We start from the raw sequence: 27719 nt of genomic DNA, 5'->3' as shown, positions 1-27719 counted from the left end.
ATAACAAAGCATAAAGAAGTAGGCAGAATAAGAATAAAAGCAAGATACATAGACTTTTGGCGGTAATTCCCTTCCATAAAAGCTGCAATAAATAACTGTCCGCGCTTCGTGGTACGTGTAGTTGCGATATGACTGATGTGAAGGTCGCACTTTTATAGGTTAAGTACGAAAAAGTCATTTGGCAAAATCTGGGGAATATACATGTGACTTATGAATTTTGAATAGCACGGATGTGGTATGTAACATATTATATAATGCAAAAAATGTATTCATGGGCTAACATACATGTTGGCTAACATACATGTTTGTACGGTCCACGCAAATCAGGCTAGTGATCTGGGGGAACGCCTTAATTAAGACCCACTCGGGTCCAGAGCATGGCCTCTTGGGGGCTCTACAAGAGCTAGGCTAATCCACTGAAAGATCTCGTGTTCTTAAAATCATCATTTGCTAAATTTCAGCCTTGAAAAATGATACAATAATACATCAGGCACTCAGTGTCGTTTTTAAAAGGGGTGTTAGAAAAAAGAAATAAATTGTCCTATTTCCATGATTTCCAAAACCTTTCTTTTAAATTTGAGAGGGGCGGGGGTGTTAGGTTCCATGCATTTTTTTCACACATTACTGCATATCCCCCCCCCCCCCCCCCCCCATCTTCTGTTTTTGACTATGCTGCAACTATAAAAATTAAATGCCTGCAACCTGCTTAATTTAATTTCTATTTGGGTTCGCCTTAAAATATTTCAATATTTCGAATTCTTGCAAAAAATGACATCCATATCATTAACCTATAAATGTACTTATTCCAAAAAATAAATATATAAATAATAATAATAGATAAAAGAATGCATATTTGCTTAGGCCGAAGGATCGACGGGCAATGCATCACCAAAATAAATCTGGGAAAAGCCATCTTTTTATAGGTTTCTATTTATAAATACGCAATGGAAAGTTTATGTTACTGGGAGGTAAAATATTCTGTTATCTCGGTTCGCTGTCACACTAAAAGCTCTGTAAACTTGCGTTCTGGTATACATTTATAATATATAAACTGCTTAACATTCCAATGACTTGACTGTACATTGTCTGAACTTTTTCCAGTGACACCTTTATTGTAAAAATATATATATGTGAGTGTATATATTTATTGTGGAAGTAATTTTGAAATGTGAAAACGTGTGTGAAAGAAAATTCACGCATTTTAAATAGGCACCGTGTAATTCATGGACTGGAGTCTTGGAGTGGAGTTATGGAGTGGAGTTTGGAGTGGAGTTTGGAGTCAATTTTTGGAGTCTGAGATTTTCTTTAAACATAATTATGCAGAATTTTTTTTTTTTCAGAAATGGCATTTGTATGATTGTCTTTAATATTCTAAAATAATCTACTGGCAAGATAAACCTCTAATTTAATAAATATTTGGTACATTTGTATATACACTGTAAGTATGTTGAACATCATTATTGAACTAATAACCACTTAAATCAAAATTAATTGATAACTTCCTACAACTATTAACCTAAATAGAACTGATCGGTAATGTGATCAAAGACCTAATAATTCTAACAAACCGTTGTAATTTAAAATATCTAAGAACAACAAAGTCAGCTAGGGGTCATGTCACTACGTGTAAGAAATAAGTCAATTAAAGCAACGTAATTTTTTCAATTTAATATACCCCTCTTAGAAACCAGGAAGGTATATAGTAATGGGATGTCTGTCCGTCCATCTGTCTGTACCTCAGTCCGTCTGTTACGCATTGTTGTACCCTCAGAGAATCTTTATTATATAATGCCATTATGCACTTCCTATTTTACTTTTTGATCCGGCACATAATTTAATTTTTTAAAATCTGTTTCTTGTTTATTAAGTATGATTGTTGTATTTTATGTAACATTATTATTAAGTCGGAAAATAGCTCTTTAGGTCTTATGTTCTTTGTTGATGTACCCGACTTTAAATAAATGTTATCTTATCTTATCTGACATATTTTGGGTTTCCCATTGTATAACATGGAGACTGCCATTAATTCATATGTGAGGCAGGGGTATCATTTATGTCTTGAATAAACCAAAAAAAAAAATGAAAAGAGGGTGCAGTGTTTTCTGCTTAAATGATTTTTGATGGTTGTAAGGCACTTGTATCCCTTATACAATACTCTCAGAATGCTTAGGGTATTATTTTATAAGAACTGCATAAAAATGATAGAGGTTATTATGTATGTGTACAAATTTGCAAAAATCAAACAACCTTGTAATAGTTTACTAACCTACGTATACAGCTGTATGGTCCAAATCCTGTAAAAGTTTCAACAGACATAACAGAGATGTGACAGAAAGATATAATTTAGATTAGGGGTTTTAATCACCTTCCAATTATGCACTGAATGCAATAGGTTTCATAACTGATATAACAGTTAAATTTAATTAAACAGGATATACTGTCACTGTTTTAGGTAACATACTAGTAATAATTGATAATGAAAGATCTTTCAGTTACATAATCTCAAAGAATTGTTATTCTAAGTGTTACATAATTATGTTTAAAGAAAATCTCAGACTCCAAAAATTGACTCCAAACTCCACTCCATAACTCCACATACTTACAATGTATATACAAATGTACCAAATATTTATTAAATTAGAGGTTTATCTTGCAAATAGATTATTTTAGAATATTAAAGACAATCATACAAATGCCATTTCTGAAAAAAATTCTGCATAATTATGTTTAAAGAAAATCTCGGACTCCAAAAATTGACTCCAAACTCCACTCCAAACTCCACTCCATAACTCCACTCCAAGACTCCAGTCCATGAATTACACGGTGCCTTTTAAATAAAGCTCTTAAATAACATTCACCGACATCACAAAGCCTGAAAATTCAATTGCATCTAGCATTATCTAAAAAAAAAATCTACTATCTTATTGAACTTTCCCTTGGTTGTAACACGTACCTAGCCTATAAAAAAAACTTAAATAAATAAACCAACTGTCTTAAAATCGTATATTTAGTTATTAATTTATAAACATGCTTAATGAATGTTTCGTGTATGAGAATCTTTATCTGTAACCACTGTAAGCAATACATAAATATCATTCTAAAAATAGGAAATAGGATTCTCCCGTTTTCAAGAATAGAATCAAGAAAAGTGATACGGGTTTTTATGTTACACTTCAATGGAAGGATATGTGTTATATATATTGCCTCAAATATTTACAAGATGTTCATCTGTTGTCATCGAATTATGGCAAATTCAACACCACCCCCTCAGTAGAAGACCTATTTAAAAAAAAAATCAAAAATTCTCACCCTCTCAATGAGAGGCGACTTAGTTCTCGATCTCTCATTTATTTTTTGAAAAATAATTCAAAATGAATGAATAAGTCACTTAGAATTTTTATTCATTTCGACTACATATTACGTGTAAGTGTAAATGCATTAAAATTATGTGTAGGTGCTACATGTATTTCCATAAACACAGTTAATAATCCGCATTAATGATGAAGATAAATGTATTTTTCGCAAAAAAAACTAGACCAGACCAGAGCCAGCCGCTTGAGGAGGGATTCCGAAGGAATAATTAAATATATTGAATTTTCATACTTTAATTGATATTACTGTAAGAAAAAAAAAATAAAATGTTTTATATGCCATTATAGTTTTTTTTTTCTCATTCAATAACATTATCTTAAAATTGCATTGGTTAAAAGTGTCATTTTTCTTTACATATCATTTTTTTAAACTCTGATTTATACCAAAAAATCTGTTAAAAACTCGTCATATAAACGAAATTGTTGATATAAAGCTTAACAAGATGTAAATGAAAATATTAAATAATAATCCTTTAAAATTTTTGACTAAGCTTCCTCGTCGCAAACCACAGCCAAAATGTACGATCGTCTCCCATGTTTGAGTGAGCTATGAGTGAACTCCGAACCGTGACTTGAAACAATGATTTAGCTTGTAATAAGAAAAATCTTACACTAGTAATTGACTTCCTCATTATTAATATTTTTTCAGCAATCGATTTTTTTTTCCAAACATAGACGTCATACATTAATTATAATTAATTTGAATATACGAAGATATTTGCTTCCCTTTCATGCAGGACAAAGTCATTAATGTAGAACAAACTATTTTTAAACTTTGAATCGTGAACCTCGACAAATAGGTTTTCAAAACTCTAGCAATAATTCTTTCTTAAGAATAGATGGTAGTTGCAATTGATCAATTTTTGAAAATATATCACCTGGTGTATCTTTTAAACATTGCAAAACTCTAAATCGAATGAATTTACACGTTAGAGTCTTCAAAGATGAAGGACTAGATGACATAAGAATTAGAGTCTCATAAATCTGTGGATAATCTGAGAAAATCTGTAAATCTTCTTGCTGCTTCCATTCTTTTAACTCGCAGTCAAAGACCAAAGCACCCGCTTTTAAAAGTAAGTCAAATATTCGTAAATCTTGAAGTGTTGACGGATTGTGCAAAAATTTAGATAGTGGTGTCACACCATAGATGTTTGCAGCATTTACATCTGCTCCATAAAGAAGCAGCTGATGTACCGACTCGTAACAATTGGTCTTACAGGCCAAGATAAGAGGAGTATTTCCAAACACGTGAATTGCGTTAGCATTAGCTCCTTTTCTGAGAAGAGATGTGATGATTTTACTGTGTCCGTGAAGAGCAGCCACGTGAAGTGGGTGTAAAAAGGTCATATCAGGTAAATTGACATTTACAGTGGGTGAACTTAAAATAACGTCTACCAGTTTACAATTTCCAGAATCCGCCGCGTGCCAAAGTGAAGAACACTGTCGAATGTCTTGTAAATTCACGTCAAATCCTGCTTTCACGAGGATATTTGCGATTTCTACGTCTCCCCGGACTAAACAAGGATACATACATGTGTTCTGCAGAGAGAAGGAATGGATGAGTTCCTTTGTAGCCCCAGGCCATTTACGCATTCTATTGACATTTGCACCCCTGTCCACAAGAAACTGGACAACTTCTTTTTGTCGAGCAGCCACTGCAACGTCAAGCAGGGCGTAGCCATTATTGTCACTATTCGCATACAACTCTTGAAAAGTAAAATCAACATCCAGACCACTTTTTAGCTCTTTTTCAATAGCATTTATATCACCTTCTTGGAGAATGCGATTGAGCTGTTTTTCATTCATAGCGTCGTAATTCCCAAGGACATTTCTAACTTTAAACACTGAAGAGCTACACATCAAAGTCGGGCTCGGATAATATACTTTTTATTTGTTTAATTTTTTTGTAGGTCTAATGTATTATCATCATCATCCAAAAATGTGCCATCACATTGAAACTGACAAAAACTAAGCGTAAAAGAAGCCGTTTTATATTGCAAATAAATTATTGATAATATTGACTGGGCTCGGTGTGCATAATATTAATACAACGTCAACAGTCAACTTTTTCAAAATCCGTGATTATCATGATTATAGTGAAAAATACAAATATCTGACTTTACAGCTAAATTTACTAAAGAGATATCTCAAGCATGTTTCCAGCAAAGGTAAAATAAAAAAAAAATGGTATGAAACTCCTTCGCTGATTCTAATTTCTATCAATGTCTATGCTGTTCAACTTTGTGTCATTATTTGTGTAACCGTAGATAGAACGTTCTATCGTTAAAATGATATTGTCCTACGGACCCGGGCTTGTATCGAGACACAGTTAGATCATTCTAACTAGTGTAACAAGTGTTAATCTCAAGAGAAATTGACAGGTTATCACTGTATCAGACATTTATACATGTTGGTGTATAATAAATATTAGAAATGAAATTACTCATTTGTACAAGCTTATTCTCCTTAGAGAAGTGGAAAGGCTTTTGCCTACAGGCGATTGTAGGCAAAAGCCTGTCCACTTCTCTAAACTGTAGACAGCTAAAGAGAAGTACAAACTGGCAAACCATGAGCTATGCATTAGTACCTAGCTCACAGTTTGGTAAATATAATGAAGATTTTCATTAATCTCTGGATTATAAGTGCACCAAATGTAACAGGAATAGAAAAGATGCCATAATAATGGTCTAACCACAGAGATATCCAAACTGAAATTCACATTTATCCACATAACCTAGACCAATACTTCGAAATTCTTTCAGTTTTGGACATTCTTCTTGTACATTTTATATTGTAGCACCTTTTCCACTGTGATGATGCTTTATGGGGATTCGGTACGCTGGAGAGAACACGGCGACTTGGGCAGCAAACTTATCAGCGAGCTCTGAAAAATCATGCAGCGTGGACCGAGCAGAGAGAACAGAGGCCAACAGTGTGTCCGATGTCAAAGAAGAGGGGAGCATGCCCAATATGTGGGGTAGTTTATTTTTTCCTAATATTAATTTAATAATTTTTAACTCACCTGAGCCAAAGGCTCAAGTGAGCTTTTCTGATCACAATTTGTCCATTGTCTGTCGTCGTTGTCGTCGTCGTTGTAAACTTTTCACATTTTCGACTTTTTCTCAAGAACCGCTGGGCCAATTTCAACCAAACTTGCCACAAAGCATCCTTAGGTAAAGGGGATTCAAGTTTGTTCAAATAAAGGGCCACGCCCTCATTCAAGGGGAGATAATGGGGAATTAATGAAAATTTGGTGGAATGTTTTAAAAATCTTCTTCTCAAGAACCGCTGTGCCAGGAAAGATGAAACTTATGGGGAAACATCCTCAGGTAGTGTAGATTCAAATTTATTCAAATCATGACCCCCGGGGATGGGGCGGGGCCACAGTGGCCGACCAAAGTTTTACATAGAAATATATAGGAAAATTCTTTAAAGATCTTCTACTCAAGAACCACTGTGCCAGGAAAGATGAAACTTATGGGGAAACATCCTCAGGTAGTGTAGATTCAAGTTTGTTCAAATCATGACCCCCGGGGGTAGGGCGGGGCCACAATGGCCGACCAAAGTTTTACATAGATTGATTGATTGATTGTATATTGTTTAACGTCCCTCTCGGGAATTTTTCACTCATATGGAGACGTCACCCTATGCCGGTGAAGGGCTTCAAATTTTGACCTTTACTCGGCACTCAATGAAGGCCATTGAGCAGTGAGGGATCTTTCTCGTGCCAACGCCTGCCGCTGACACAGGGCCTCGGTTTTTAAGGTCACATCCGAAGGACCTGCAACTTTCACTTCAAAGTGCCGAGCGCATGGCGAAGGAACAGTTGCTACCCATTTTATCGACTAGGTCAGTCGCGGCCAAGATACGAACTCACGACCTCTCGATCACAGAGTGAGCGCTCTACCGACTGAGCTACCGTGAACGGTTTGTGTGTGTAGAAATATAAAGGAAAATTCTTTAAAAATCTTCTTCTCAAGAACCACTGTGCCAGGAAAGATGAAACTTATGGGGAAACGTCCTCATGTAGTGTAAATTCAAGTTTGTTCAAATCATGACCCCCGGGGGTAGGGCGGGGCCACAATGGCCGACCAAAGTTTTACATAGAAATATATAGGAAAATTCTTTAAAAATCTTCTTCTCAAGAATAACAAAGCCATAATTGATCATATTTATATGGAAGCATCCTCAGGTAGTGTAGATTCAAGTTTGTTAAAATAATGACCCCTGGGGATAGGGCGGGGCCACAATGGCCGACCAAAGTTTTACATAGAAATATATAGGAAAATTCTTTAAAAATCTTTTTCTCAAGAATAGCAAAGCAAAAATTGATCATATTTTTATGGAAGCATCCTCAGGTAGTGTAGATTCAAGTTTGTTAAAATAATGACCCCTGGGGGTAGGACGGGGCCACAATGGCGGACCAAAGTTTTACATAGAAATATATAGGAAAATTAAACCAATTTCTACTTTTTCCTAGCCACAGTGCTCAGGTGAGCGATGTGGCCCATGGGCCTCTTGTTTAAAGTATATGACTATTCATCATGTTTTATTTAAGTGCTTTTTATCGTTGTTTTTACACTCCAAATAGTTAACAAAGTTACACATTTAATGATATGATTTTCTTTTAACATTTTAGAAGTTTGTGGAACCCAATTTAGAGCTGGAGTCAGCTTTCTCTGACGTAATGACAATGATGAGTCACATGTCTCAAATCTGTCAGGTAACTTATTAAAAATTATTTCACCATCTTGACTGAATTTTATGCACATATAAACATAGGAATGTAAAAATCTTTGAGGTATCTCTCTAGTATATAAAAATGCAGAAAAGAAATACCTCATACCTGTATAAGGTTTTCCAGAGGTTCTACATGTAGGTCAATACATGTATGTGTTGTTTTTTTTTTTTTTACATGTTTTAATATGGCACAGTAATGCATGTACTTGTATGAACACAAAACGATTATGAAAGTGCATTTCAAAATGTCTTATACATGTACAATAAAATGATGTAAGTAGTACACAATGCAAAATTATACAATTGTATCAATTTAAAAAAAATTGTTTTATTTTGATCCCATCCTTTAGCAGTTAAACAGAATAGACCAAAAAAAAAAAAATTCATTGAGGGTCTTTGATTATGTCATTCATAAGCTTTATTGAGCCTCCATCATATCAATATTGTATGTTGATAATATTTTACATTGAAAACTTTTATGCATTTCAGAGGTATTACTGTGGAACTGATGGAGAACCTCAGACAAAACATGATAAAAAACACTGCCAGAGATACCACAGTACACAACTTATAAACAAGACAAACAGTCAGAGGGTAAGACCAGGGTTTAGAGATCAATACAATTACTTTTTGGGACCAAATTCAATTGATCAACTAGTGGCAAGAAAAAAAACAACATTCCCCTCATAACCTGTGTCTTATTTTTTTTTAATCAGGTGAATTCATTAAATAAAGAGGTGTACCTGTCAGAAAGTGAGCAGCCCTCATCTTGTGATACGTACAGAGGAAGAACAATATCCAGTCGACATCCTACGTTTGACATTTCTGCTTCTTTACCACAATCCAGAAAAGCCAAGCATGTCCGATTCTCTCCAGGGGACTCAGTTGAAGTCCAATTTTATACTTGATACTTGTTACTTTTACATAGCCTGTTAACATACTTTAAAGATTTTTAACATTTTAAATATTTTTTAGACTTATCCTATACAGATTTGAAAAAAATAATCTCATTTAAAAAGTGCAATTATACATGAAAAGTGCTTTTAAATTCAATTATATTTTTGTAATTTGTTATATATACTCTAAAACAACTTTTTAATTTCATAGAAAATTTTGGTTCAATGAATCGCACAATCTGATGTTTGAGATGCAATTTTTTCTCAGGAAATCATATTACATGTACAGGTAAACTTCGGTATCTCGACATCGGATAAGTCGACAACCTGGGATATGTCGATGTCCGTCCGCGGTCCCGGCAATTTTTTGCTCTACTTAACCTTAATTGTTTGTCAGCTGGTCGCTCGTCACACACGGACGACTCCGTGTATCTCGACGTCGTCAAAAATTCACACCTTTCACACCCATGTTTTGACTACATACTGCTCTGTAGAAATGTGTTTGTAAAGGAATCCCAAGCCCCCTCGACGTCTCTGAGTCGTTAATTGTTTAATGTTCAGCTTGGGTAATATCATTGATAAATCTTCTCGATTCTGCTTAAATGTGAATCGTTTATTTATGTCGAAATCTAACAAAACTTTATCATTTTGTAAAAAAAAGAAACTGAATAATAATGAAGAGTGTACACATTGAATTCAATTTAACTTAAAAATTGTGGTGGAAATTAATCCATTCGACAGGAAACAATCAAATCTATGACATGCGCGACCATTGAATCAGCCTTAATATACATGTAAATGCATGTGTAACATCATCAGGTTTGTTTAATGCGCAGTTCCAATTAAATTTTGGTTTGAAAATGAAATGAAAATTTAATGATGAATGATTATAAAATAAAAATGAAATGAAATGACATAAATAAAAAAAATATACGCATTATTTTTTTTCCATATCACGGACTTCGACCTTCTACCATTTCTGTTTGGAGTTTATAGAGCGCATTTCGTATCCTGTTTTGACAGAGCTAGTTGCACGTGGATCGAATGCTAGATGGAAAACTGTTTTTAGTATAATGAGAAGATTTCGATAAAAAAGAAAGTATTTCATAAATTACATTTGTGAATAACTTCTTAGATTTTCTAATAAATATACATTGCATGCATAGGGATAGCTGAAACAAACGAGCTACAGTCTAATAAAGACGTGTAGGTAGTCACATGTCTGTTCAGTTTATAGGTCTACGGTTTTACTATAGAGTAAAATTAAGGACGTCGAGTCTCAACTCTGATATCTCGACACCTCGGATATCTCGACATTTTCCGATTGTCCCGTCGATGTCGAGATAACGAAGTTTACCTGTATTTTACAAATTACTCATTTCAATAGAATATCTTTGAATATACTCAACTACAAATTTACTTGCTCTATCTTGCCATTTTCAAAATCTGAACAAGTAAAAGTCTTCCTTTGTGTGTGTGTGTGTGTGTGTGTGTGTGTGTGCGTGTGTGTGTGTGAATGTCACGAGTGGCCTGCATTTTACCTGTTCAATGAAAGAACAGGCTGTCTGCAGTAAGACTCTCGAGTGTTCTTAGGAAAATAAATTTTGCACTGCCAAAACATTTTAATGCAATAATTGAACTCACTGTGTTTTTGTGTTCATACACTTTTTGATGAATTTTACATGGCCAGTTTTTGTAAAAGTTTGTTACAATTGTGTGTTCCTAGTCAATAAAGTTTGATATTTTAATGATCTATATATTGGCCATTTATATGTGTCTGTTTTAGTACATGGATCTGAAATCATCTGGCACAGTACATTATCAAATGACTTATATTTATACATATTTTGGACTGCACATCTTGATAGGGAAAATTACATGTAGTTAGTCAAAGTTGTGCATGAAATTAGATGAAAACAAGAGGTCCAAGGGCCACAATGCTCAGTGAAATCCAACAATGTCCTTCCTCAGCATTCTATCCCTGCATATATATTCCTGTGTAAAATTTTGAAACCTCTTGTGGCCCCTGCCACTCTATCCTTGGGGTTATATGAACAGACTTGGATCTAAACACCTGTGAATGCCGCCAAATCATGACTTTGCTATCCTCAAGATTTTTCCCCTAGTATATTTTCTTATGTAAAACTTTTATTTCCCAGTATGACCCCCACCCTTAACCCTGAGGCTCAGGATGTAAAAAAAAAACTTCAATCTACACTATCTGGAGACTGATGTTTTCACATAAATATTACCAATCTTGGCTTTGCTATTCCCGGAAAGCAGATTTCCCCCATATATTCTATGTTAAACATTGTTCATCCATTGTGACCCTACCTCTACCCCATTGGGTCATGATGTGATCAAACTTGAATCTGTACATGTGACCTGAGAATGCTTCCATATCAATATGACTGATCATGGGTATGATATTCTGGAGAAGATCAGGTTACTTTTAATACCCATGTAATACTTTAAACATCTATACTAGCCAAACCCTACACCTGTGGGTCCAGATTTGAAGACTGACCAAGATATGTTTTAAATGACTCTACCAAATCTTCACTTTTTGACCATATCTAATTTTTCCCTTTTTTTTAAGTTATCTCCCTCTGAAGACTGGAAGGACAGGCGCGGATCCAGGATTTGAAGTTAGAGGGGGCGCCAAAAATAGGCAAGGGGTCTGGGGGCCGCCTTGAGGCCCCCAGTGGGTCCAGGGCAAAGCCCTGGTGGGGCCCAGGGGGCGAAGCCCCCGGAAGCTCCTGGATTCTAGAGATTTTGTAGGGTAAAAATGAGGTCTACCAAGTAGACATCTTTACATTTTCTAGACGAAACTGTGATTTACGTTAACTTTGACAATTTTAGGGGGGGCGGGGGGGTCACACAGCACCTTATTATAGTACTACACAGATTAATACAAATCCAGAAAGAGACATAGAGGGCTCTGTCAAGAGAATTATGGCTTGTATAATTATTTAACTATGCCAACACAATAACATTTTTCCATATGACAGAGGCATACACCATGAACATGTTTACATCAATACATTTTTCAAGTGACTTATATAGCGCATGCATATTAAACACAGTAAAAGTTGGGGAAATAATCTTTTGAAAATGAAATATCCAGGAAGATTTTTTGTATATATATATATACAGTGATTACGTAAAATCAAAAACAGTATGTTACCAGCCCCCTGTGTTTATAATCACCAAGATCAATGTCCTAATGGTGTCAAAAATTTTACCAATTCCCAGAGAAACTTTCATGGGTTTTCGCAGTAGTTCATATATATGGGAAATTCAGTCACCTGATACATTGAAAAAACTAGTTTATGGGGATGTAAATTCATGGGTAGGGTCCATCTAGGATATCAAGAAAATTTGGTTCCCCCTCAAACAATGAGGATTCCAAAGTATTTATCAGTACACCAAATGTCAACCTTCATCAAGACATAACCTTGAGGATCATTAAGGACTTTGAATTACCTGTTTAAATTCAGTGTCACTTTTAATCACACACACTATCTCATTATAATTTCTTTTTTATTATTCTGTGTCACAACATTAAGCAGAATGCAATAAGACATCTTGTAAAGCAAACGCTGGAATGAAATAAGTCAATCAATGTATATAAATAAAATTAACAAAAATCACAATTAACAATATACTGTATCTGCATATTTCCCAGAAGGCATGATTTTAATTTTTACTTTGTTTTCTTAAACTCTAAGACCTAACTATTTAATTTTTTCTGTCAAACTTGTACAAAACTATGTAATAGTCATTATATTGAAAATGCTTACATTAGATGTCTAACAAAAAACAGTTTGAATATGATTCAAAATAAGCTGATGATAAAATAATCAGAAATTAATATATGAGTACTACAAGTAAATTAAATAAAAACAAAGGAACATATTAATTTCATTGGAATGTTGGCTGATAAATTTAAATAAGTTTACTGGTATACATATGATTATCAAATATCCTCTGTTCCAAAACCTTTCATCATTTTAAGTTTCATTATTGTACATTATCTCATCTTAGGTGTGAATCCGAGACAAAAATATTGAAAAACAAAAAATATTAGTATGCATATAAATTTCTAATAAAAATTTCAAAATTTACTGAGATACATGCATAAGTAAAACTTTGGATTGCAAATATATATATTTTTTTGAAAATATGCATGATTTTTTTTCTTGAAATCTTAAGATTAATAAAAAATTGGACAAGGAAATAGAACTTGAGAGATATCAATTTTGTTAACATATGTGCATGGCAAAGATATCTTCTTTACATAGCTAATATATAATTGTGTATTAATGAAATATATCATTATTTAGTTGTTAATAATGCAAATAAATTTTGTGGAGAAGTGAAATATCTTGAAAAAGCAAAGAATAAGTGTTATTTTGGTCATTGCTTCCTACATGTGAAAATATTTAACTAACTAAAGGCCATGCAAAGTTAATTACTTGGTTCTCAGGCCTTTTTTCAAGAAATATGATGAGGGAGGAAGGCATTTTTTTTTCTTTTTTATTGCCCCCAAAACATGATGAGGCAGCTTTTTACATTGTACAAAACCTCAAAATATGATGAGGGAGGTGTTTTGGTGTTTATATTTTATTGATTTAGCAATAAAAAGGGTCAATGAGGCACCCTTGGAAGAGATGAGGGAGGGCTTGAGAACCAAGAAATTAATTTTTTTTGCCTAAGTGTGAGCTTCATTATTCACAAACTGAGGAATACATTTATACAAACTAAAATGCCCATTTGTAGACAGAATGTGCACTATATTTATATTGTTATTACACGTATATGCATGTGAATTGTTGCAAATCGGTAATTTTTTATTGACATTTGGTATGTGCATGCTACAGTCTTACATGTACCAAATGTTTTTATAGTAAACATTCAGTTTGGCTCTATATGTTCCAAGAATTCAGTATGAACGTTTCTTGATTTCAGTGTCTATATTGTCTAGTGATTTTTGGGGGGTTTCAGTGCTAAGATAAACAAATAAGTTTTAAAAATGTATTCAAAGCTTCAAGGTCATGTAATCAACAAATGGTATCTTTTCTATGTTGTTTGCAATACCATAAAATCAAAACATAGGTAATCAGAGATTACAGAGCTCACCTCAACGAATGTTGTCTTTAAGTAAGGCAAAGTCACACAATTAACCAACAAAAAGTATACATTCCAAAAATGAAAATATTTTTAAAAGCAATTTTGATCTGATACTTTGAAATAGACCTACATAAAAAATTTAAACTACTTCTTCTTCATGAAAATGTAATGAAAATCCAGCATCTGAAGCAAATTTGAGTTTTCATCCCTTGATGCAGCATTTGTGCAAGTTTGGTTTATACAATGTTATATAAGCCTTATAGTTTTTGGTAATAGACCTGCAACCATAACTTTTACCTTGTCTATTATCTGAAAAATGTATGTCCAATTCAGCATCCGAAGCAAGTCCATTAGTGTGCATCCTTAGATGTATCATCCATGCAAGTTTGCTCATTATAGGGCTCATAGTTTATTGGAAATGAAACATGCATCAAAACTAGCATTTTCACTCATCCACAAAAAGTAGGTCAGATTCAGCATCCGAAGCAAGCCTGGAAGTATGCATCCTTAGATGTATCATCTATGCAAGATTGGTCATTAAAGAACTCATAGTTCCTTGGAAATGAAACCTGCACCAAAAACTTTTAACTATTCACTCAACCGGAAAATGTAGGTCAGATTCAGCATCCGAAGCAAGCCCGGTAGTGTGCATCCTTAGATGTATCATCCATGCAAGTTTGGTCAACATAGGGCTTAAAGTTACTAGGAAATGAAACCTGCACCAAAAACTTTTACCTGTTCACTCAACTGGAAAATGTAGGTCAGATTCAGCATCCGAAGCAAGCCCGGTAGTATGCATCCTTAGATGTATCATCCATGCAAGTTTGGTCAACATAGGGCTTATAGTTACTAGGAAATGAAACCTGCACCAAAAACTTTTACCTGTTCACTCAACTGGAAAATGTAGGTCAGATTCAGCATCCGAAGCAAGCCCAGTAGTATGCATCCTTAGATGTATCATCAACGCAAGTTTGGTCAACATAGGGCTTATAGTTACTTGGAAATGAAACCTGCACCAAAAACTTTAACCTGTTCACTCAGATTCAGCATCCGAAGCAAGCCCGGTAGTATGCATCCTTAGATGTATCATCCATGCAAGTTTGGTCAACATAGGGCTTATAGTTACTTGGAAATGAAACCTACACCAAAAACTTTAACCTGTTCACTCAACCGGAAAATGTAGGTCAGATTCAGCATCCGAAGCAAGCCCGGTAGTATGCATCCTTAGATGTATCATCCATGCAAGTTTGGTCAACATAGGGCTTATAGTTACTTGCAAATGAAACCTGCACCAAAAACATTTACCTGTTCACTCAACCAGAAAATGTAGGTCAGATTCAGCATCCGTAGCAAGCCCGGTAGTATGCATCCTTAGATGTATCATCCATGCAAGTTTGGTCAACATAGGGCTTATAGTTACTTGGTAATGAAACCTACACCAAAAACTTTAACCTGTTCACTCAACCGGAAAATGTAGGTCAGATTCAGCATCCGAAGCAAGCCCCGTAGTATGCATCCTTAGATGTATCATCCATGCAAGTTTGGTCAACATAGGGCTTATAGTTACTTGGAAATGAAACCTACACCAAAAACTTTAACCTGTTCACTCAACCGGAAAATGTAGGTCAGATTCAGCATCCGAAGCAAGCCCGGTAGTATGCATCCTTAGATGTACCATCCATGCAAGTTTGGTCAACATAGGGCTTATAGTTACTTGGAAATGAAACCCACACCAAAAACTGCACCAAAAATGTTAACCTGCTCCAAAAACATTAACCTGGTAATTCCTTTGCTGAAATTGCAGCATCTGAAACTTTGTCTGGTATAATAAAACACACTAAAACCATCTTCCATGCATGTCTAATCAGTATAGGACACAGAAGTAATTAAAAAGAAAACTGCTCCAAAAAACTTAACCTTAACCTGGGACGCCGACACCGACGCCGAGGGTATCACATAAGCTCCCCCCAACTTCGTTGAGGTGAGCTAAAAATAAGGAACCCTTCTTCCTCATCACATGGAATCGTTCAATGCCAGCCAAATTAATATCACATGCAATTTAAGATCTCCATATTCGTGAATATATTTCTCTTGAAAAGAAACAGCATATATCAACAAATGAAAACTGGAGAGAGAAAAAAAATGAGCAAAAGCACTATAAGCAAATAAATTAATACTCAACACTAGGGAACACAAAAAAGCCTAACAAAGAAAAAATACATTTATATCAACAATAGAATGTTTTGTAACATACATTCCAAACAATATCTTCCATATCAAGGACACTAATATAAATACAATGTATCACTTTCACACATTCCAAAATGATGCATTCAATTTCTTTGATCCCACTTGATGAACATCACAGTAAATGAACATTATGAGACATAAACATTAACAATTAATCCACTCCCTTCTCAATCCAGATATGATGTTTTCTTTGCAAATCAATGACATATATTCTTTGTATCTTTGTTCATGACAAGCAACAAAAAAAGTAAAACAATATTTTCAGTGCAATCATTTTTATAAAATGCATATTGCACCTAGGTGATATTAATTTAAGGTAATGATTTCATGAGCAAGCAAATGAGAGACAGTATGCAAAAAGTAAATGTCCATGCATACAGAATAGATTTCACATGGTCCTCAAAGGTACAAATTCCTGTAGAATAAGCCTGTGGTTCTCAGAACATAGATATGTTAATGAATTACATGTACTATTAAAGCACCAAAATCATGAGCATTGATTGACTTACATGTAAAATTTAACCTTTAATCTTTGTGTATGACTTACAAATTGTGTTGGTTACCTAGCTTGTACATTTGTTTATTTCTGGAAACGTTCATTAATATCGGCAAAATCAAATTTTATCTCACAAAAAGTTAGAAGAAATTTGAAAAGATACAAAAAATATGTCCGAGTTAAATAACATTGATTTTCAAAATTGCTATAAAATATACAAGTATGTATATCTTAATACAGAAGTTTCACAACCAGCATATATATACAATATATCTTTATAATGTTTCTTAATGTTTAAATAAAATGGACAGATCAAATTATAGTAAATGATTTGTGTATCTTGTAATTTTCCCACATTCCTCTGTTTCCTCACTTTAATCATAAGTCATGTAATTCTTTTTTTAAATCAAGCAATAATGAACAACACACACAACAAAAAAATTTGGAATGACATTTTAGTCCAATTTTAAATGACTAAATAGAAAACAAAATCTAAACATATGGCTATAACACAGAAAAAATGAACACCATTTGTATAACGCAATTAAACTCAAAATTTAACAAAAAATGCACCAATATCACCATTGCGTTTATAACATGTAAAATATTTTTTCTGGCTTTAACATTAATGTCCCAAGTCACTTATTTCAAGGGACATAATCCAAACAATAAAGTAGCACAACCCTTGGAAATAAAGGTATCACATTTGTGTAGGAATTCTCTGTCAAGACATTAAAATGCTCGTTAAACAGGGAAATATGCTATCTACTCTACCAAAAAATAGGAAACATACCAATAACTACAATGCGTCATGAATGTTAAATTGTATATTATAGCCTTCATAAGGCTCCAAAAATATCTACCACTAAAAATAAGAACAGGAATCACATGATATGACCTACTAATCACCTACAGTGTATCACAAGTAATCAAGTATAAATTTGGTCAAAGTGGTGCATTTCTGAGAAACTGAAAAAACTAGAACTGTCCAATCGGGAAAAAATACCCCCCGCTGGGTTTTTCAGAAGTAAGTTTTTGTATAATAAAGATATGTATCAAACACGAATTATAAAATTTTTCTTCCAGTGACCTTGAACTTCCCCAAGTGACCTTGGGTCAAGGTCATGACACACCCTTGGGTCATGGGCAATCTTTGAGTGAAATAAGAACCTACCAAGTTTATCTGTAAGAAAGATATGGACCGTACACGAATTATTAAATTTTTCTTCCAGTGACCTTGAACTTCCCCAAATGACCTTGGGTCAAGGTCATGACACACCCTTGGGTCATGGGTAATCTTTGTATGAAATGAAAACCTACCAAGTTTATCCTTAAGAAAGATATGGACCGGACACGAATTATTAAATTTTTCTACCAGTGACCTTGAACTTCTCCGAATGACCTTGGGTCAAGGTCATGACACACCCTTGGGTCATGGGCAATCTTTATGTGAAATGAAAACCTACCAAGTTTATCCATAAGAAAGATATAGACCGGACACGAATTATGAAATTTTTCTTCCAGTGACCTTGAACTTCCCCAAATGACCTTGGGTCAAGGTCATGACACACCCTTGGGTCATGGGCAATCTTTGTGTGAAATGAGAACCTACCAAGCTTATCCATAAAAGGTATGCGTCAAACATGAATTTTGAAATTTTTCTCCCAGTGACCTTGAACTTCCCCAAATGACCTTGGGTCAAGGTCATGACACACCCTTGGGTCATGGGCAATCTTTGTGTGAAATGAGAACCTACCAAGTTTATCCATAAGAAAGATATGGACCGGACACGAATTATGAAATTTTTCTTCCAGTGACCTTGAACTTCCCCAAATGACCTTGGGTCAAGGTCATGACACACCCTTAGGTTATGAGCAATCTTAATGTGGAGTAGTAGATTCTAATGTCCCTCTGTAAGAAAGATATGGACCGGACACGATTGCACAGACAGACGGACAGAGAGACAGACGGACAAGGTGATTCCTATATACCCCCCCAAACTTCGTTTGCGGGGGGTATAATAATACACATACTAATGTAAACTCACAAAAAAGCAGCTATATGAAATTGATAACAACCATGGATATTAGATACCCATTTTGAAATTCAAAATGCATTTTAAATTTCAATTCAATATGCATTTAAAAATATACAAAGAAAATGTCAGTTTGTTCAGATTTTATCACTAACTTAATTTCCATTTATAATATTTTAAGAAAAAAAAAGAACCCTCAAATATTATAAAATATACAGTTGAACTTTGATATCTCCAACAAGGATGTCTAAAATACATGTACCTTGGGAATCTAAAAGTCAGCATAGCCAGCTAGAAGCCACAACTATTTTTCCTTTGTATACTTTAACCACAGTATCTTGAATGTCTACATATTTCAAACTTTAATTTTTTCTTGGTCCTATTAAGCTAGATTTAACTATGTTACACTGTATAATAGACTTGAAAAATTAGATATGCTTTTTGTATGCTGCGCATTTAGCTGGATATCTTTATAAAACTTTTTAAAAAGAAATCTATCAAGTTGAATGCAACATAATGGGTTTCAACAAGAAAAATCTTATGGTTTTCCAACTTAAGAAACTTCACATCATGAATTAATTCCCCAATCACTTTTTCTTTTATAAGTTGCAAGCAAAAATAATGAAAGTATTGAAAGAATGAGATAAAAACAAAATTGCTGTAAGAAATACTTGAACACTAATGGTATAAATATTTAAAATTTTATAATCATTCATATTTTAAAAAAAATATGCGTAAACTAGAAAGTATTTGGTTTACAGCTACAAAGAAATCACAAATTTGAAATCAAAACATCCCATGACAAATTATTATTGTTAAACAATTGGTTTCATTATTTGTCTTGCAAATATTGTTATCAATTTAATTCTTTTAAAAGTTCTTTACATAACATGCATATCACATGATCTTCTAGTAAAGTGTGTGTCTAGTGCAGTGCAGCGGGTGTGCTCGATTGGTTTTCTTGAAGACCGTCACACTTGAGTGCTCAGCTGAGAGACAGCTCTTATCAGTGCATTGTTCTCCAACTGAAGTTTCTGCGCTTCATCGTCCATGTCTTCAAGATCCTGAAATTAAAACCAAGAAGTTCTAATAAAAGACAAAAGTCTTGCTTCAACAATCATCATATCTTTCGAACAGAATCTTTCAATATATGTTAATTGTAGCAACCCGCAAAAAGTAATGTGACGAAATCACACTTTATATTTAATATAATTTATTGTATGCTAAAGAATTAAAATCAAAAAAATCTAAACCATATACTTAAGTATTTATGTTAATACTGTACAAGTAGTATTTCAAGATTTTTAAAAGACATCTCATTTTCTCTAATGTGAATACCTGTAAGGTTTAATATGGTTTAAATCGTATGCCAGCAATGGAATATAAAATTCAAGATTAAAATTAAATTATTCAGATGACTTTAAACTTTTCATATGCATATGCAGAGTTAACAGAGTAAACAATCTGATCTAAAAGGCTATATACATGCAATTTCATTAAGAGTAATCAAAACAAGAGGCCCATGGGCCACATCGCTCACCTGAGCACCAAGGGTAGGACTAGTAAAAATTGGCTTTTTATTGTAAATCCAAAAGTAGTCCCATGACCAATGATGGATTTGCTATTTTTTAGAAAATGATTGAGAAGAAGATTTTAAAAGAATTTTCCTATATATTTCTATGTAAAACATTGGTCGGCCATTTTGGCCCCGCCCTACCCCCCGGGGTCATGATTTGAACAAACTTGAATCTACACTACCTCAGCATGCTTCCATATAAATATGATGAATTATGGCTTTGTCATTCTTGAGAAGAAGATTTTTAAAGAATTTTCCTATATATTTCTATGTAAAACCTTGGTCGGCCATTTTGGCCCCGCCCTACCCCCCGGGGTCATGATTTGAACAAACTTGAATCTACACTACCTGAGCGTGCTTCCATATAAATATGATGAATTATGGCTTTGTCATTCTTGAGAAGAAGATTTTTAAAGAATTTTCCTATATATTTCTATGTAAAACTTTGGTCGGCCATTTTGGCCCCGCCCTACCCCCGGGGGTCATGATTTGAACAAACTTGAATCTACACTACCTGAGCATGTTTCCATATAAATATGATGAATTATAGCTCTGTCATTCTTGAGAAGAAGATTTTTAAAGAATTTTCCTATATATTTCTATGTAAAACTTTGGTCGGCCATTTTGGCCCCACCAAACCCCCGGGGGTCATGATTTGAACAAATTTGAATCTACACTACCTGAGCATGCTTCCATATAAATATGATGAATTATAGCTCTGTCATTCTTGAGAAGAAGATTTTTAAAGAATTTTCCTATATATTTCTATGTAAAACTTTGGTCGGCCATTTTGGCCCCTCCCTACCCCCGGGGGTCATGATTTGAACAAACTTGAATCTACACTACCTGAGCATGCTTCCATATATATATGATGAATTATGGCTTTGTTATTCCTGAGAAGAAGATTTTTAAAGAATTTTCCTATATATTTCTATGTAAAACTTTGGTCGGCCATTTTGGCCCCGCCCTACCCCCGGGGGGTCATGATTTGAACAAACTTGAATCTACACTACCTGAGCATGTTTCCATATAAATATGATGAATTATGGCTTTGTCATTCTTGAGAAGAAGATTTTTAAAGAATTTTCCTATATATTTCTATGTAAAACTTTGGTCGGCCATTTTGGCCCCGCCCTTACCCGGGGGGTCATGATTTGAACAAACTTGAATCTACACTTCATGAGCATGCTCCCATATAAATATGATGAATTATGGCTTTGTCATTCTTGAGAAGAAGATTTTTAAAGAATTTTCCTATATATTTCTATGTAAAACTTTGGTCGGCCATTTTGGCCCCGCCCTTACCCGGGGGGTCATGATTTGAACAAACTTGAATCTACACTTCATGAGCATGCTCCCATATAAATATGATGAATTATGGCTTTGTCATTCTTGAGAAGAAGATTTTTAAAGAATTTTCCTATATATTTCTATGTAAAACTTTAGTCGGCCATTTTGGCCCCGCCCTACCCCCGGGGGTCATGATTTGAACAAACTTGAATCTACACTACCTGAGCATGTTTCCCCATAAGTTTCATCGTTCCTGGCACAGTGGTTCTTGAGAAGAAGATTTTTAAAATATACCACTAAATTTTCATTAATTCCCAATTATCTCCCCTTGAATAAGGGCGTGGCCCTTCATTTGAACAAACTTGAATCCCCTTCACCCAAGGATACTTTGTGGCAAGTTTGGTTGAAATTGGCCCAGCGGTTCTTGAGAAGAAGTCGAAAATGTGAAAAGTTTACAGACAGACAGACGGACAGACGGACGCCGGACAAAATGTGATCAGAAAAGCTCACTTGAGCCTTCGGCTCAGGTGAGCTAATAAACAAGATTTAAAAAGGGAAAATACTCACAACACTAAAAAATCCACTAAATACTATTTAATATACACAAATTATGAACGCAAAATACCACTAAAAATTAACAATAATATAAAATTTCGAACTACAAGTTGCTGAGATCAAAAGGAAAAGCATCCAAAACATTCAGCTACAATGTAACATATACCTTCAAATGTCAATTTTCCTAGTGTGGACATATAAAACAAGAGAAACTTTCAATTAAATTTCAAACACTGATTTGTCTTGACTCTTAAATCTTTTTTCTTAATTCTTTCCTCTGTCACATAACAATTCACCAGATACAAGTTCAAAAATTATCATACACTTAGTGGCAATATACATGTATTCTCTTTGTCTATTATTATAATGCATTAACTGTTAACAAATATTAAACTTTTAAATTTCTGGTCTTGAAAATTAACTGGTACAGCCGTATCACTATATTTCCTTCGTATGTACTTTTCATGCACTTTGTAAGAGTACTAATATATTCCATTTTATTTGAAATAATTTCCCCCAGCCTTTATTTTTTTTGGATGCTAACCCCACTTCCCTGAACCGACATATTATTCCCCACTCTGTAAGATATTCCACAGACAACTCGTTTGACCTCTTACCTTATTAAGAAGGTACACCTCTCTCTCCAGCTCTGCTATTCGTCTGTCTTTATCTTCCAACAGTTCCTTCATCTTCTTATTCTCCTCTTGCTCTTTCTCAAGCATCTACAATTGCAAATAGAGTGAAATATGATTTACATTAAATGAAAGCAAATAAATAAATAAAATAGTTTCAACTGTGATGATGATCATAGTTTACTTAACTGTTGATGCCTGAACAGTATTATCATCAATTAAAACAAAACAACAATATTTTAGCTTAGACTAATGATGTTAACAAGACAGAGTTTTGAGGGTAAAAGTCATATGATTCACCTGAAGTAGAATGTAACATGGATTTACTCAAATATATAACATTGATTAAGAACATTATCATTGAACAGATAATCAGGGTTGCCATGATTTGGGTTACACTATATGGTAACTTTTGCTGTTGGAATCCTCTACATAGTGCTTTACCTTTTTGAGATTGATCTTTTCGGCATCTTCCCTCGTTGTTGGAGCAGCTACGCTTCGGAACTGACTCTGAAATGGACTTTCTTTACGGAATCTATCCCCAAAATTTCGGTAGCCTTTAGAAGTAAAACCTGTTGTGGAATTTGTTTCTGTTTCGCTGGGTTTTCTGTCGTATTTAGAGATGATAGAAGATATTCCTGTACCAGAAGAAGGAGGTTCCCTCTCCTGATTTAACACGTCGGGACTGCGCCACTTATATCGGTTCAGTATTGAGGAGGGAGAAGAAGAATTGGAGGAGTATGACGGAGAAGTCTTTGTTTCGTTCTCACTTGTGTTGGGTGAAAAATTTCTGAAAGACTTGGGTATATCCGGATGGTTAGTAGACCTGCCAAAGAACTGCTGGCCTTGCCCCATCTTAGGACTAGCGTTTTGATTGGACGACTCAACGGAGTCAGACTTTCCGATGAGAGTAAGATTGGTTTCTGATTGGCTCACGGTGCTGTCATAATCCTGGTTATCTTCTAGGTCCGCCTCAAGATCTGAAGGGCTGGAAATAAATGTGAAAACAAAATTTATACATGCAATCACTATAATTACATGTGTAGAAAATATAATTCTATAAGAGCTTAAGTTTTTTTCTTAAATAATAAATAAAAGCAAGGAATTAATTGTTTATGAAAACCCCAATAAATATATAGTTTAGCTGGAATATAGACATTATTTATACCTTTTGTTTGATCTTCTGGAAGAGAAAGGTCTTGGTACTCTGCTCTGTTAAGATAAATTAAGTGGATAACATTATAAATCAAAATCAAACTATCAGTATACATCTAGATCTGTTACATTTATAATGTCTTCTTCTCTCCATACAAAGCAAATTCAGAAATAAAAAAGAATATGATTAATTTGATAATAAATATAGTTATCTATAGCCAGTAGGTCTTTGGTATTGGAATATATGACTATTTTTATATGAAAGTATTTATTATAATTTGTTTAATGTACAAGAGATGTATAAAAACAGGGTTTTTTTTATAAGTCTCTGATGTAACAGACACTTTATATACTGGTATACGGTAATATACCAGTGTGCCCAGCACCTTTACCTCGGATGGAGTTTGAGGATTATCTGCGTCGATGACTTCATTATACGATGTATTCTTCTTCGCTTCCAATAACTCCTCGTCATCTTCATCATCAAGGGAATCCCCTGTACTCTAAAAATACCAATTTTAATCAGTATTGTGTACTCTTAAAAGACAATGGAGCAAATTTTATTCTGCCTCTGTGTTTTTCATATAATATATACATGTATATAAACTAGTGGCGAACATGACTTAATATATTTAAAGAAAATAATGATTATCCTTATTCATTAACCACTTCATGACTTGTGATACAAAACAAAGCCAAAACCCTGTGACTTGGTGTCTGCTAGGAATGTATTCTTAACAATTCAGAAAGCAAATAAACATGATTCCACTGGCAGGATCTGATGCGTATTTATAGCGAGTGCAGCGAGCGTCACAGCGACGCTCGTCACTGCGAGCTCTAACGACAATGCCTGGGTGAAGAGAAAATTCAAACTACTGCACATTCATTCGCTAGAATATTTTGCCGGAGTAATGCCACAATGCATTGCTTCGTACACAAAAGCTAAAGCAACATTCTCGCGAGAAAAACAACAAAAGTTAAACGAATAATAAACTTGCCTTGATTTAATGAATTTGTTGCAGAAAAATAGTCAGTAAAATGGTTCTTCATTAAAATCAGCCCTGTTCAGGCTTCAGTTTAGTAAAGCACCATGAATACGACGTCATGTGACGTCAGAGTCTTAGAGGCGCCGGATGTAAGGTGCGGTTTGACGAGCCCGATCTTAATGAAATCTTGATAAGTATGTGCCCTCGCCCTAATGGTCGCAACATCAACATATTAATTTGCAGTGTTTCCGATTGACTTTTGAGCTTGATAACTTTTTGTTATCAAACGATATTAATAATTTTCATATCAAGACATGAGAATTAATGTCAGCAAGAAATTTAGTCAAATTAATGACAATATAGACAACCCCTACAATATAAACAATGCCCTACACTAGCAACTGTCAACAGTCCTGTGATGACGTAACATACCTCTGTTGAGGGGAGGTTGACTACACCAGTGCTGCGCCTCTTCTCTCTCAGTTTACGTTTATCTTTAGGGAGTTTTCCTTTATGGAGGTGGTTAGGTCGCCTTTTGTCTCGGGCTCGTGATGCTGCCGTTGATCGGGAGGGGGACTCGTGCTCGGGAATGACATCACCACCCCCGTCTCCATTTCGAGGGGATTCCCGATCGTATCCGTCACCAATTTTTGGCATCAGGGCCCGAGCACGCCTTACCCTACTCTGTCGTGAGCTTATCTCATAGTCTTCGATGTCCAAACTTTCTTGACTCACAGAACTCGACGCCATCTTTTACAAAATAAATAACAAATCGCGCGAAATATCCATTAAATATTCGCCATTTCAAAGTCCTTGTCCACTTGAATTCAACAAACGTTAATCTGACACTCTTCTTTTAAAATTTAAAGAGTCTTTTGTCGATTATCACAACTACTCAAGTCGTAAATATAACCCAAATCATATTTTTGAATGTGTATTACAGCACCGACAAAATTCAATACACATTTGCCTCGTTCTGGCTCTTAATCGACAGTTACGTCATTTTTGCATTTTCACTTTCGTTTTGACTTGAACCAGTAAAATAATCAAAGTTCTGAGAGTACTGCAAATAATGTTGACAAGGACTAACGGTTCGAGGGAGGGGGCTAATCTACGCCCCTATGTTCAATGACTTTTTTTTTGCAAAAAAGTGGGGTGAAGGGGGTGGAGGCTAAGTTTGTCCAAATATTTACCTTGAACGATTAAAACTGTATTATAAGCATAATAACTTTAATATTTTCTACTGTCAGCACCACTTATTTATATATATATACTCGATTCTCATTATATCGCGGGTTTCATTGTATCGCGGTATATCGCAAAAATTCGGATACATGGCCTATACTAGTATTCTTTTTGTAGATGGACAATCTGTATGTTATCTGAATGTTTACTTTTTTTGATGATTAAGAAGTATGGAACATCTGTTTGAAAAAAAAAATATTCAAATAAAACGTAATTTTACAGATTTCCACTCCCGTTTTTATTATATTTAGGCCATTAAATTTATAACCAAGTAAAAATTATAATAAAGTTCATCCTTTAAAAGTCTTTAGTTTGTAAAATTGTTTATTTTTTCATGTAGAATTACACTCCAAATTCAAAAATAATTTAATAATAAAAAATGGGCCATAGTTAGAAATTTTATAAATATCATTTAATATAAGTTAAATTAAAAAAATGAAATTTCGATATAACATACATGTACATGTATAATTTTGGAACATTGTCTCAATGGACTTCTGAGCTTAAACAAGTTATATTGTTCGTTGTTTCCATATTTTATTTTTAAGATATGAAATAAATCCTGTATTCCTAGCATATAATGATAAAAAGTATATGTGATTAAAATTATTTTGGCTAAAAATTCCAAGATATTAAATTTCACAGATGTGAAAAATTGAAGAATTTCCTTCTAAATATCCTTCCACTACAAGAAATGACCGCCTTTATTATTTTTTTCCCCTGATATTATGATTTTGTGAATATTTTACATGTGATTGTCGTGTATGATTAGCATTCTTTTAACTGGTTAATTACTTAAAAATGAACATTGTTATAGACATTTTTGAAGGTATTTTGACGAAACTTTTCTCAATTTAAAACAGATGATACAAACAAAAATATGGATGCCTGGATTGGTATATACTAGTATATATTTGGACCTATACTATTTTGTTGCAAATAATAAACTTCTAAAATATTAAGAAATTGTAAACATTCTATGGTGTACAAAATCATACCTTTTTTGCAACAATCCTAATTAATCTGTACATATATTTTCCCCCTTAAATCCCATTATTGTGAAACATTGTGTGAATGAAATATGAGAAACCTTGCCCTGAAACTAATGTTCATTTTATTCAAAAACATGACCCGAGTTGTTATTTTTAAATTTTAAGATAAAAGTTTGTTGGAATCATCTGTCCTTAAGCTGACAACTGTAGACTTTATTCCAAGTAAACTATTAAGCAGAGCAAACAGACATCTAAAACAATAGGTGGGATCAGGTGCCATTGAGGATTAATCATCGCAGAACGGTTACTTTTGAGCTCCTTAATTGTCATGATAGGAAAAAAGGAAAAAAAAAATATCTAGATAATT

The 27719-nt window shown here is 34.2% G+C and overlaps 3 protein-coding genes across 4 annotated transcripts; 1 reads left to right on the top strand and 2 right to left on the bottom strand.

Annotated features, from left to right (window-relative positions):
* Positions 1 to 4175: 4175 nt before the first annotated feature.
* On the bottom strand, positions 4176 to 5177 carry LOC134273014 (ankyrin repeat, PH and SEC7 domain containing protein secG-like). Its single transcript, XM_062755187.1, has one exon. The coding sequence runs from the start codon at positions 5175 to 5177 to the stop codon at positions 4176 to 4178; it is 1002 nt and encodes a 333-aa protein (XP_062611171.1).
* A 264-nt stretch (positions 5178 to 5441) lies between these two features.
* On the top strand, positions 5442 to 9250 carry LOC134272996 (uncharacterized). Its single transcript, XM_062755166.1, has 5 exons — positions 5442 to 5539; positions 6169 to 6348; positions 8011 to 8094; positions 8601 to 8705; positions 8828 to 9250. The coding sequence occupies exons 1-5, from the start codon at positions 5525 to 5527 to the stop codon at positions 9017 to 9019; spliced, it is 576 nt and encodes a 191-aa protein (XP_062611150.1). The 5' UTR covers positions 5442 to 5524; the 3' UTR covers positions 9020 to 9250.
* A 7097-nt stretch (positions 9251 to 16347) lies between these two features.
* Positions 16348 to 26098, bottom strand: LOC134273002 (PRKC apoptosis WT1 regulator protein-like). 2 transcript variants are annotated; one of them, XM_062755174.1, is made up of 8 exons: positions 25548 to 26098; positions 24522 to 24632; positions 24143 to 24186; positions 23419 to 23962; positions 22960 to 23064; positions 22355 to 22377; positions 18914 to 19985; positions 16348 to 17870 (listed from the first exon to the last, which is right to left on the bottom strand). In XM_062755174.1, exons 1-7 carry the CDS (start codon positions 25863 to 25865, stop codon positions 19928 to 19930), a joined length of 1203 nt encoding a protein of 400 aa, XP_062611158.1. In that variant the 5' UTR covers positions 25866 to 26098; the 3' UTR covers positions 16348 to 17870; positions 18914 to 19927. The 2 variants fall into 2 exon arrangements, with proteins under 2 accessions (XP_062611158.1, XP_062611157.1); XM_062755173.1 differs by lacking the exon at positions 22355 to 22377.
* Between the last annotated feature and the right edge of the window lie 1621 nt (positions 26099 to 27719).

Source organism: Saccostrea cucullata, unplaced genomic scaffold (genome assembly GCF_032062105.1).
Source record: "Saccostrea cucullata isolate Sc308-1 unplaced genomic scaffold, CSIRO_AGI_Scuc_v1 ctg2050, whole genome shotgun sequence".
Lineage (NCBI taxonomy): Eukaryota > Metazoa > Mollusca > Bivalvia > Ostreida > Ostreidae > Saccostrea > Saccostrea cuccullata.
Note: the sequence above shows the minus strand (reverse complement) of the source record. Positions and strands in the feature narration are given on the sequence as shown.

Coding starts and splice junctions, on each gene's coding strand:
- LOC134272996 (XM_062755166.1), top strand. Junction 8,095..8,600: donor ACATGTCTCAAATCTGTCAG/GTAACTTATTAA, acceptor TATGCATTTCAG/AGGTATTACTGTGGAACTGA. Junction 8,706..8,827: donor ACAAGACAAACAGTCAGAGG/GTAAGACCAGGG, acceptor TTTTTTAATCAG/GTGAATTCATTAAATAAAGA.
- LOC134273002 (XM_062755173.1), bottom strand. CDS start 25,865: ATGGCGTCGAGTTCTGTGAGTCAAGAAAGTTTGGACATCGAAGACTAT. Junction 24,187..24,521: donor ATCCTCAAACTCCATCCGAG/GTAAAGGTGCTG, acceptor TTATCTTAACAG/AGCAGAGTACCAAGACCTTT. Junction 23,065..23,418: donor AAAAGATCAATCTCAAAAAG/GTAAAGCACTAT, acceptor TTGCAATTGTAG/ATGCTTGAGAAAGAGCAAGA.
- LOC134273014 (XM_062755187.1), bottom strand. CDS start 5,177: ATGAATGAAAAACAGCTCAATCGCATTCTCCAAGAAGGTGATATAAAT.